Source organism: Coptis chinensis, chromosome 3, assembly GCF_015680905.1.
Source record: "Coptis chinensis isolate HL-2020 chromosome 3, ASM1568090v1, whole genome shotgun sequence".
NCBI lineage: Eukaryota > Viridiplantae > Streptophyta > Magnoliopsida > Ranunculales > Ranunculaceae > Coptis > Coptis chinensis.
Window position 1 is genome coordinate 110,035,921 of NC_141458.1, and position 12,486 is coordinate 110,048,406.

The 12,486-nt window shown below is 38.6% G+C and overlaps 1 protein-coding gene across 2 annotated transcripts; it reads left to right on the forward strand.

Annotated features, from left to right (window-relative positions):
• Window positions 1–276: 276 nt before the first annotated feature.
• LOC147512895 (8-amino-7-oxononanoate synthase-like) lies at window positions 277–5,578 on the forward strand. Of its 2 annotated transcripts, none has more exons than XM_086599504.1 (11): window positions 277–555; window positions 688–743; window positions 809–916; window positions 1,296–1,534; window positions 1,609–1,650; window positions 2,055–2,142; window positions 2,431–2,564; window positions 3,246–3,334; window positions 4,025–4,175; window positions 4,255–4,323; window positions 5,088–5,578. In XM_086599504.1, exons 1-11 carry the CDS (start codon window positions 333–335, stop codon window positions 5,212–5,214), a joined length of 1,326 nt encoding a protein of 441 aa, XP_086455630.1. In that variant the 5' UTR covers window positions 277–332; the 3' UTR covers window positions 5,215–5,578. The 2 variants fall into 2 exon arrangements, with proteins under 2 accessions (XP_086455630.1, XP_086455629.1); XM_086599503.1 differs by having other exon boundaries at window positions 634–743; window positions 5,088–5,577.
• The last annotated feature ends 6,908 nt before the right edge of the window (window positions 5,579–12,486 follow it).

Sequence of the window (12,486 nt, forward strand, 5' to 3'; positions counted from 1 at the left end):
CACAAAGTGAAGATGCTATCTCAATTTGATTCATTGGTTTCCAAGTACTTATGCACCATAATCGCTGCTCATTAACGTATTTTGGTTTATTTTTAATAAAAATATATTTTGATTTGAAAATTTGTGTGAGACATTTTGTAAAGCCTTTTCAGCACACAAAATATTTAATAGATCCCGGGCGTACCAGGTCCAAAATCTAGTAAAAGTCTAAATAACAAGTCAAAATTGCGATATATATAAAAATAAATGTTACATAACCAGCGGGCCTGATTTCGACCCAGGCTGGTTTCTCCGCATAGCATGAGAAAAAAAAAACATTGCAGACTCAGAAAATGACTTCTTCTTGTTGGGACACGTTGGTAGAGAAAGCAGTATCTAAACTAGATACACTGAATCTACTTCGTTCACTCCGACCCATTTCAGTCTCAACAACAACTACACATGAAAAAGATTTCAAGACTTTCGATGGGTTACAATCATGGGACCGTTCTTCAGTTGAAATTCAACTCTCAGAATCCACTTTCCAGGAATGGCTTCATAATGTTCCTAGCTCTGGTAAGTAACCATTCATTCTTTTTAGATAGTTGGAGTAAATTTTGGATTGAAAGACAGTGGCTCTTGTGATTTTTATAGGAGGTAATGGAAATATGAAACCCGAGTCGTTGCGAAAACTTATTCTATTTTCAGGAAATGATTATCTAGGCTTGAGTTCTCATCCAACGGTCCGTAGGGCGGCTGCAGAGGTATGCTTTTCTTTGTAAATAATTTTTATGCCATTTGTTTAGACATTGTTAACATTCGTATTCAGGCAGCACTACAGCATGGGATGGGTCCAAGAGGTTCTGCATTGATATGTGGATATACAGACTACCATAGACTGCTAGAATCTTGCTTAGCTGATTTAAAGAAAAAGGAGGTACTTCTTTGTTAATAAGTTGATTTACATTATCTTTTGGGGAAGTGTCCCTTTTCAGTGGTTCAGTCATTGATAAACATAGATTAGATCAGAGACTTTAGTTCTCGTTATGTGCATTGTATGCCCACATATTGATACAACTCACTTTCTTCAGCTCCCTTCTCCTTTGATTAATAACCAACTTATTTTGGGGGAGTATATTGATGTAATTTTCCTCTATCAAATGTCTTTGTCTTGGTTTATGATTTATGGATTGAGTTTGTTTACGCTTATAGCTTATGTTAGATGAAACGAGTATCTGTCGTTGTTTATGTACTACCGTTGACATTTTGTGTATTGTGTACTAAACTTGTGCATTATTGTTTATTTTGTGAACCAGGATTGCCTCCTTTGCCCGACAGGCTTTGCAGCCAATATGGCCTTGATGGTAACCCTTGGAAGTATAAGCTCCCTCTTAGCTGTAGGCAAAAAACCCTTGGAGGGTGAGAAGGTAGCAATATTTTCAGATGCTCTAAATCATGCATCGATAATTGATGGCATCCGTCTTGCTGAGAGGCAGCGGGAAGTAGAGATCTTTGTGTATAGACACTGTGACATGGTTCACCTGAGTGCACTGTTGTAGGTTTTTTTCTTCTTTTGTATCTAATTTTATTTTATGATATACTATATTCTGATACCACAGAAAATTGCAGATCAAGTTGCAGAATGGACAAGAAGGTTGTTGTAAGTGATAGGTACGTCTGTACATGGAGGATGATTATTGCAATAATCACCGTCACTGTAGTTACTTTTAAAACCCGTATAAGACCTGTATCCATGTCATAATATTTTGAGTAAAAGATCACATTCCTGCCCAGTGATGCATCCATCCTTTCCAAGCCACTCTATGTTTACAACTAGGTGATATCTATATGAACACTCGATCCAACCCAATCATTGATATCGCCTCATATGTGCAGAGGTATCTAACATCTGGATATCTGCATTTTGCAGAAGACTCATGTATTGTTAGTTTTTACATTTTGACTTCTGAGGTGCATGATTCACAACAAATAAATCTTTGGGGCGTGATCAATGATCATCTTGAGTAAATGGGATATTTGTTGCACAAATAAGTGTCGTCTTTCATTTTCCACAGCTTGTTTAGCATGGATGGAGATTTTGCACCAATACTTGAACTTGTGGAGCTTCGCAAGAAGCATGGCTTTTTGTTGGTCATTGACGATGTGAGTTTGGCTTTGCATAAACTCCCATATATCATGCATGATGGATTTTACAAATTTGAGAAATATACACAAAGGCAGGACTCTGAGAAGTGGTTCTCAATAGATGCATGTTATATTTGAAAATAATGATTGACCATTCTATTGGCGGTCCTATGGATTAAGTTCATTCATCATCATGTGCCTTATTGAAAAATAAAATAAAAGGAAAGGGCATGATATAGTTTTGTGATTATAGCATTCCTCATATAATTTATTTACTTTTTCTGCAACCACTGATAAATCTTTCAGGCTCATGGAACACTTGTTTGTGGGGAGAATGGTGGTGGCGTTGCGGAGGAGTACAATTGTGAAAATGATATTGACATATGCATAGGCACGTTGAGCAAGGCTGCAGGTTGCCATGGAGGGTTCATTACCTGCAGGTAATTCTGTTTCATGTTACTTGTTATGTATAGAAGCTATATGTCCATAGAGAGAAAATATAAACTTTTGAATTGATATCGAAAAGAACAATGGGAACCCTGGTTTCTTCAATGAGAGAGAGAGAGAGAGAGAGAGATGCCTTCCATGCGTTCCCTAAGGCTTTTTGCTCGGAGTATGTTTGGAGCCATTCATTTCTCTTACAATATTAAGTTGTGCTCAGAATTTCCAGCTCCAAAACATATGAAAAAAACAGGTGGTACAGGTCAGAGTAGATAATCTTCATTCCTTCATAAGTCATCTCTGAGTCCTGTTATCTAAACGAAAATAATGAATACAGTAGAAATGTAACTAAAGAGACCAATTTTCTTGTGAGCCGCCCATACAGCAGTAATGCATGCTAACATATATGAGAATAGTATTGATCTATCAGTTATATCAGATTGTGGATTTCTTTGTGATAGAGCCCTCCTCTTTAACGTGTGATTCAAGAAATTTGTGAGTAATCAGATACATAAATTCTATTACCATGTAGAAGAAAATAAATATGGGAGAAATGCATGACTCTCCTCTCTCTCTTTGTCCTTTAGCATGTATTTACCTCTTTGAAATGCTGACCTGTTATTGGCATCTGATCTGAAAGACCCTTGCTCACTTGTTAGTTTTATAATTTGCATAAACAGCAAAAAGTGGAAGCAGCTCTTACAATCAAGGGGGCGCTCTTTCATATTTTCAACTGCTATACCACTTCCCATTGCCGCTGCTGCATATGGTATATTCTGGTTCTTTTTGTGTTCATTTATGTTTCTTTCACAGCCGGTGGTTTTCTATTCTGAAGTGTTATGATTGTTTTTGGTACGTTTTATGTGCTGCTCCAGTATAGTATCATTGTACTCCATCAGGATGCCATCGACTGCAATTTTTCTGTCTTACTAAAGGGCTTGTCTATACGTATACCTATGTTTCACGATTGCAGAGGGTGTGTGCTGATAACCTACATACTTCAGACGCCAACACATCGATAAAGTTTAATATGCTTTGCGGTTTCTGCAGGCTTTCTAGTTGTGTTGGCTAGAGAATGTTTTATGGGGTTTTAATATATTGTAAAGTGGTTTTGGATATTGCAAGAAGCAACATAAAAATTTATTTCGAAAGTCAATCTCTCCTGTCTAACTTTCTACAAGCTAGTGTTAGTGGATCAGAATATATTGGCCTTGTCCGTCCAAGACTTATCTCCTGCACCCATTGACACCTTTAATAAACACAGAGATGCAAGGTTTTATATTGGGTTTTTAATGCCCATAATAATATTGAAGATAAATCCTGAAAACTTTCTGGCTTTGTATGTTTTATCTTTCCAAGCCATCTAGTTTGTTGTCTAACCATCTAAATTTTCAGGAGTGTCTTTTAGTTTTGGTCTGATTTGTTATGGATTATTAATGAAGTACATATAACTTAGCAGCTGCTGTTATTGTGGCTAAAAAGGAAAAATGGCGTAGGAGGGCCATTTGGAGCCGAGTGCAAGACTTCCGTGTTCTGACCCAAATCCCCATCGCAAGTCCTATCATTAGTCTGGTCGTTGGGAGCGAAGAGAAGGCTTTACAGGCTAGCAGGTTTTCTCTCACTCTCTGTCTCTCTTTCCCCTTTCCAAACATCTCTGCTGCTGCTAACGTGTTTTGCCTCATGGTACAGGCATTTACTGGAGTCAGGCTTCCATGTGACAGCGATCAGACCACCCACAGTTCCCTCCAATTCATGCAGGTATTTGTTGAACTGTCTTTCATATGTATTTGGGTACTTTAAAGTCGTGGAGTACCATCGACATAAACTCATAATTTACATGAAGATTTCATTCGTATAATGAATTAGAGAAGGAACTATGTATTGAAAACCTAGGCTAATTCAGATAAATTTCACAGTTACTTTTGTTTTAATAAAGTATTAGTAAATATATTATAATGCGTGGACAGTTAAGAATATGTTGAGGTTTCATGCCAAACCAAATGGATGATCGACCTATTCTTTCCTTGTACGGTTAATGTCTACCTACTTAGACACTATGGGTCAGGAAAAAATGATGTTGTAACTGTAATAAGTATCCTTCAGATTCAAACCTTCTACATTGAAACTGCTCACAGCTTCTGCTGCATGCTAAGAACACTTGTTAGTATGTTGCTTAGCTTAGCCTTGGTTTGTCAGCCGGATAGATTTTTTTGGCTTCATTTCTATTGTCAGTGTTGCAGTCCAACAGTTCATCTTAGATGCTTTATATAGCCTAAGAAATAAGAACAATCTCATCTTACATGTTTTACAAAAGGAATGGACGGGTATTAATTTTTAGTCTGAATTTGTCAATCTTGTCCTAAGATGATTTTGCGATTAGAGATTTTAGCTTGTCATCTTTTATTGTTGTGCAACTTTCACTTGGTTGACGTGGCTTTCTGACCGGAATGCCGTTATTAGTGTTGTGCTGGTGTATTCTCTTACCCTTTTGAACCACATCATTTCTTCTTCACATGTTTCAGGTTACGGATAACTCTTAGTGCAGCCCATACGACGGATGATGTAAAGAAGTTGACTTCTGCACTCTCCGACAGCATAAAATTTGCAGAAATCAGGGTTAAGAATTTCGACGGTCGTGCCAAGCTTTGATATCTGATCTGTTGTAAAACTCAAGTCGGAAGTAATCAATGGAGCAAAATATCTGAAGTGCAAAAAGGATGTGTTACCAGCAGAGTGATGCTCCATGTTGTCATTACCTGAGCACTATTCATGTTCCCTGATTGGGTACATTTTTGAGGTATGGGTTTCCACCTTCCATTTTTGAGTGAAGTGAGATTCGTTTGATAGGCCTTTTGGTGTAAAACGTGTAAAGTACATTAATTTGTCATTTTGCAGTAGGTGTTTTGAGGAAAAATATTGCATATTTAATTATTTATGCAACACCAACACCCAGGTTGTAGACACATCTGATCTCTTAGCAGTAGATTATTTAGTGGTACTGTTCAGTACTACAGTGCAATCCTCCCGTTGTTCATACAGTTTGCTTCTGTTTGAAGGCCCAAATTGAGGCCCAACAAGCTACACACTGATGATATTACAGGTGCAGGTGCAGGTGCAGGTGCAGGTGCAGGTGGAGGTGCGGAAGGCACCAAGTATCTGGACGCAAATGTTTGAAAATTGATGCCAAAAAGCTATAAATCTTGTAGGGCCTTTTTACTAAACCAATATCTACATAACTTAAACTTAGAGCATCTTTAGAATAGAAACTAAGAAAACACAAATTTTTTTAACCAAACCAAAAATATACTAACTAATTTCAGGAGAAACATCAAATATTCGACATTAAATGACGCGAAAACCGCACTATATTGCCTATGTGGCTTTCTCAAAATCGTACTATTGAAGCCTATCTTAAAAGCCCAAGCCCATGTGGCTCTCTAGAAAAAGCTGCGCTACTGAAGCCCATCTTAAAAGCCCAAGCCCACGTAGTTTTCTAGAAACCGCACAATGTCACACATCAATTTTCTTTTTTATTTTCTTTCCCAATCTCTCGTGCCGTATGATTGAAGCCCACTGTTTAGCCCAAATCCACCAAAGCTGGAATCAAATTTTGGCCGTTTTGGTGTTTGGTTTGGTGTTTTCATCAATATGTGTCTCTCATGAAAAAACACCAAATTATTAGAAATTTTATTAGAAATTTGGTGTTTGATGTTAGGATAGTGTTTATTGATAAACCTGGTTCAACAATGGCAACGAGCGATGGTAAATAACGCACTAAGAAAAACGAGAGGAATTTGATGTTGGGGAGATGAACCGAACCAAGATAATGGTTCACGCACGCAAATCTAAGATCTATTCTCTAGGGATCAAGTTTCCACGTAGTTCCTTATGAAAAATAATGTGGTATTTATATAGGTAAAGTAGAGAATCCTCTTGTAGCTCAAGTAATCTTGTTGCTTGAGAAGTAATTGTGATAGAATATAACTCTCAACCGATAATTATCTCTTTGATAATAAATGAATCACGGACATAAATCATCGTACATTAGTGACAAAACCATGTAGCTAAGGTTCAAATTTTGATTACCACATGAGTTAATGGGCACTCGTACATCGATCTATGGTATTGCAAATTGGGCTTTAGCCCTGTCGATTAAATGAATAAAGTGGAGACCCCTACTAATGGACGTTTGCCACGTAGGTGGGGGTCGAAACACCGCCCCCTCTTTGGCATGCGAACAAAGTGCATATGGCAAAGAAGAAAGAAAAATGAGCGAAATGTATAACGAAGTGTCGTGCGAAAAGAAATAATTGAAAAATTGACTGTCGAAAAAAAAATAATAATAAAAAATAAAAAATTGTGAATTATCGGAAACGAAATAACGTCAAACTAACGTATACGGGACGTATTGTAGTTAAAAAAAATGGCTGAAAAATGCACAGTGAAAATTTTCGAACAAAATTGATTGCCGAAAACTGTACCGAACGCATTAAGTAACAATACGAAATTTGAATTCAACGATGCGTGCCAGCGGAATATCGATACGAGGATATGACCGTTGAAATTAAACATAGGGGCAATATAGTAATAATAATAATAAAAGGAATTTAACTACGAATTGGATTCAAAGGTTTCAGATTAGATAAGAATGTAGAGGAGATAAGAATTGAGAGTAGAGATGAAGTTGGAGTTGGAGAAGAATTCCACTAGCAATGGAAAGCCAGCGCGAAAACCCTATATAAACAGTGGCTATGCTGCCGCTTTTCCCAATCCATGAAAAACACTGTCGCTCACCAAACAGAACTTGACCAAGGCTCCCATAGGCAAATACTCGTAAACAAGTATCGTCAGTTCGTTGTCAAAACAAAAACCTTTAACCGTATAGATTCCTTTGTGGAAGCTCAGCAACTAACACTACTCCAACTTTGTGCTTAGCACGTCCTCAACGCAAACTGTGTTACGCATGTCCTTCTGTTTTCGCCGCTCACTACAGCGTGCTTCCCATTAAACAGCCTTGTAAACCGATCCAAAAGCTTCCTCTCCAACTTTAAGTAAGATAGAGAAAGGAGTCGGGGTGTAAAAAACGAGTGAAGCGTAGGCTGCAGTATCGTCAACACTGCTTTTGTATAGTGCTGTGAGCCTTCTTCGTGTCGACTAACAGGTACGTCTCTTGCCATTAACCTTTGTTTAGATATAGACTTTGGTTGGTTTGGATAAAGTTAGTAAATTGTGGTTGGTTTGTAAACGAAACACAGTGAAAAAACGATGTAATGGCGAGACCAGATGGCGCCCAGATTCAAAAACTTGTTTTAACAAAAACATTATAAGGTATAGCGCGATCTAATGAAGGGCACCGTATCTGTGTCCTCTTATATTAAACTTGTTTCAATAAAACATGATACCGTGCCCTACCAGTAAAGGAGGGGCACCATACCTGTGCTCCTTGAATATGGCCCAGTAGACCCGGTTTTGGTGCTTTCTGACCCGTTTGTTTTTTTGTTTTTTTTTTGTTTTTTTTTTAAGGCAGAAACGACCGTACTATACGGGCGAAAAAACACTCGAGAAGAAAACTTGATAACGATCGCAGACTTGGTGAGGTGGAAAGAAGGTGACAGGTATAGCGACTACCTGGAACCGCATCGATGGTCGCGTAAGGAAATACAGAAAATACTAGGACTCGAAAAATTTGAGATGGATGAAGTGTACGAATTTGAAACGAAAGTCGAAGAAGATTAAGTAGTAATAGCTTACGCACAATTAAGTTGCGGGAGTGCAATTTAAGCAAAGAAATTGAGCAATTATTGAGTTATTTTGAGCCAAGAAGACGGAGAAAAGTTCGAGAATATGACAAAGCGGTGGCAAAAAAAAACTTCGAAAGATGAAACAAGTATGTCAGTATTTTATTTTTTTACAGTTAGCTTCAAATTTTGGTTAAGTCCGAAAAACTAAAAAAAATTTGTATTTAAGTCGTCAGCAGTTGAAACGGGCGGAATTACGAGCAAAAGATATTGACAAAAAGTTTGAACGGAAAGATCACAATGCCGTGAGAAAAATAATAATAAAGAAGCTGAATAAAGTTTTCGCTTAGAAAGTTAACGTAATGCGAATTTTTGCCGCACGGAGAAACAACAGTTGTATGAGCCTCGGAAAGTTTCGCGCTCAGAAAGTTCGGCTTAATGCCTTAGAAAAAATAATGAAGCTGTCAAAAAATTTCACTTGGTAAATTTCTCGTAAAAAGATCGGCAGAATGCCTTAGAAAAAATAATGATAATGACGAAAATTTTCGCTCGGAAATTTTTTCCGAGAAAGATCGGCACAATGCCATAGAAAAAAATAATGACATTGACGAAAATTTTCAATCGGAAATTTTTTCGGAGAAAGATCGGCACAATGCCATAGAAAAAAATAATGATCACGCACCAAAAAATTTTCGGGAAAAATTTTAATTAGAAAAAGATCGCACGCGCCTTTAGAAAAATTAATGAAGTTTGTGAAAATTTTTGCTTGGAAAATTTTTCGTAGAAAGATCGGCACAATGCCTTAGAAAAAATAATGAATGCGGAATATAGTTAACCGAAAGTGCTAAGCGAAGCGAATGCAGATTTCGAAGAAGAAAACGGAGATTTACTCGAGCGACCGTAAGATAATTGACAGAGACAATTGATTATGTAATTGTGTGAATGTAATGCCATAGAGCTAAAACTTCTTTTGATGAAAAATAAATAAAAATAAAGTATGTGTTTGTTATTGAATGTTGTTGTTGTGATAGATAACATACCTGTGGAAAACTGACAATGTTGTTGATTTATGTAGTTGAAATGAAATAGAACGAGACGCCTCCATGTAGAGAAAAATGCCCCCAATGCGTACTTAACTTTGCAAAATTAGGCTAAGCGAGTATAAAAGCGTTCAAACTTAGGTTGACGAAGCTAAACGTAGTAACCTCGTCAGATTTTGTCGGAACGATAGTAATGAACTAAGTGAGCGTAAAAGCGTTCAAACTTAGAGTGACAAAGTTAAATGCGATAACTTCGTCAGATTTTGTCGTAGCGATATTAACGAACTAAGCGAGCGTAAAAACGTTCAAACTTAGACTAGCGAAGTTAAACGTAGTAACTTCGTCAGATTTTGTCGTAGCGATAGTAATGAGTAAGCGAGCGTAAAAAGTGTTCAAACTTAGACTGACAAAGCTAAATGTGGTAACTTCGTCAGATTTTGTCATAGCGATAGTAATGGCTAAGCGAGCGTAAAAAGCGTTCAAACTTAGGCCCGACAAAACTAAATGTGGTAACTTCACGATTTTTCGTGAATGATAGTAATGAACTAAGCGAAAGTAAAAATGTTCAAACTTAAACCGACGGTTAAACGTGGTAACTTCACGATTTTTTTTTTAATGATAGTAACAAACTAAGCAAGTGTAAAAACGTTCAAACTTAGACTGACGAAAAGATGACTGCAAAAGTGATGTGTCTTGACCCTTCGCTTCTAACGGCGGTGGAGAGATAAGCTAATGAATCTGCATGACGTAAGTCATTTCGGGGTCTTTGAGTGATAGAGATGCTATCAAATTGTCGAGCAAGACTATGTATCAAACTAAGATAAGCCGCCATACGCACATCTCTTGCTTCAAAAGACCCACCAAATTGATTGGCAACAAGGCGAGAATCCGTGTATAACTGGAGCTTTCGCGCCCCCAGTGTCAAAGTTGTTCTCAAGGCACAAATGGCATCCTCATACTCGGCTTCGTTATTTGAAGCGGCGAAGCCAAGTCGCACAGATTTCCCAATATTTTCTCCGTCGGGTTTAACAAAAACACATCCAATTTCCGACCCAGATTTACTATGGGAGCCATCCGAGTAAACAATACATAGGTCAATGGGTTTAGGAATTGCGTTTTCAAGTTGGTCTTTGTCGCCCCCAGTTATTGGCGGCAGAATGTCTTCCATAGATTCTTCCTGGCGCAAAAAATCGTCAATAGGAGAATCATCAATCGGAAAATCAGCTACCAAAAGAAGCGAGCATGTCCTTTTTCAAGAGTAATGACTTCCAAAGACAATGCTATATGCATTAAGATAACTTTTCCATTCGGGCTAATCTACTTGATTCTCGATAAAAAAAAATGGGTCTACCATCATCAATGAAAAGAACAGCACTAACAGCTTGAGTTGTAGCTGCCAGGTATATGCCACTAGATTGACCCGTTGAAGGACTTGTCAATATAGGAGGACTGGCCAAGTATTTCTTCAATTGTTGCAGTGCCATCTCACAATCAATGTTCCAAGTTGCCGCCCTCTTTAAAGTCTCTACGAGTCATGAGGTATCCCAGAAATTTTCCAGAAGAGAGGCAAAAAGAACATTTGGCGGGATTGAGTCTCATGTCATACTTGTTAAGCCTATAAAAAACAAGTTGAAGATCGGAAAGATGATCACCAGTATCCTTCGATTTAACGACTATATCATCGATATAAGCCTTCATTATTTTTCCCAACAGATCGGAAAAAATTGTATTGAAGAGTGAAATCCATTTCACCCAGAAGATTTAAAATGCGAAATGAGGCCCCCGCTTCGAGCCTATGTGGAAGATGACACCTGCCATTACCTCTTACAAGAGTTAGAGATTTTAGGTGGTACACACTTTCGGGTCCGACTGGAGATTGTCTTTTTCTTTGTGTGTAACCAACCTATCTAGGTCGGTAGTTTGTCTGGGATTGTGGTCTTCCCTCTAGTTGCTTTTGTGACACCTTCATCCCTGCCTGGTCGGACCTGTCTGGGATGGCAGTTTTTCTCAAATCTGCGAGGTTGGCCTTCCCTGTCAGGTCGGTCCAGTCTAGAATGAAGGTTTTCATTATACTTTCTTCCGTGACGCCTTTTTTCCCTATTTGGACGGACCTGTCTAGGATGACGATTTTCCGCAAATCTGCGAGGTCGGCCTTCCCTGTCAGGTCGGTCCAGTCTGGGATGAAGTTTTTCCTTATACTTTCTTTCGTGACGCATTTTTTCCCTGTCTGACGGACTGTCTAGGATGGCGATTTTCCGCAAATCTGCGAGGTTGGCCTTCCCCGTCCGTCGGTCCAATCTGGGATGAAGTTTTTCTTTATACTTTCTTCCGCGGCCTTCTTTTCAGAGGTGTTTGTCTTTGCCGGATTTCTTTCGGTAGGCGGTGGCGGTCTTCTTTGCTTCGGGAACCTAGTAACAAAAGTACGTAACTTTTGTCACGCGTTGTTGCTTGATGTTCAAAAGTGAGTCGACATCCTTTGGCGCCTTGCAATTGTGGCGAAACGATTAACAAACCGATTTTCTAGTTCATTGTATTGGTGAATTGATCTTGAAGGCAACTCACTAAACCAGCGTAATGCTTCTCCCTTTTAGAGTTGATGGAAAGAGCTTACATATGAAATGATCATCTCCACCCCATAACACCAACTTATTTTTAACGATAGAACATGCAAGCCGGGATCTCCTTCCGACTCATCATAAAGTTCAAAATCGGGTTGTTTGAAGTCGATGGTGGTAAGCTTCCCGAATGTCGAAAAAAACTTATCAAGTCGCCATCATTGGTCAAGTTTTTCATTCTTACATCCCTTGACTTTCTATCGTTAAGTTCTTTTTTGCAATCAACTCTTTTAATTGTTGTTCTCATTAAAGTTAAAGTATTGGCTCGAACAACCGGATGCCCCGGTCGTGCCCATGTGGAGAAGGATACCTTCCATTATCTCTTATTGGAGTTAGAGATCTTTGGCGGTACACGATCGACTCCGACCGATGATTGTCTTTGTCTATCCTCAGAACCCGGCTGTTTAGGCGGTGAGTCACCCTTTCAAGGGGGTTGGTATAATTATACCACTTCTCCATATTTTGTTGCTTTTGTATGCGGGATGCCCGCCTCCCAACCATGTCGGACATATCTCGGATGGCGGTCTT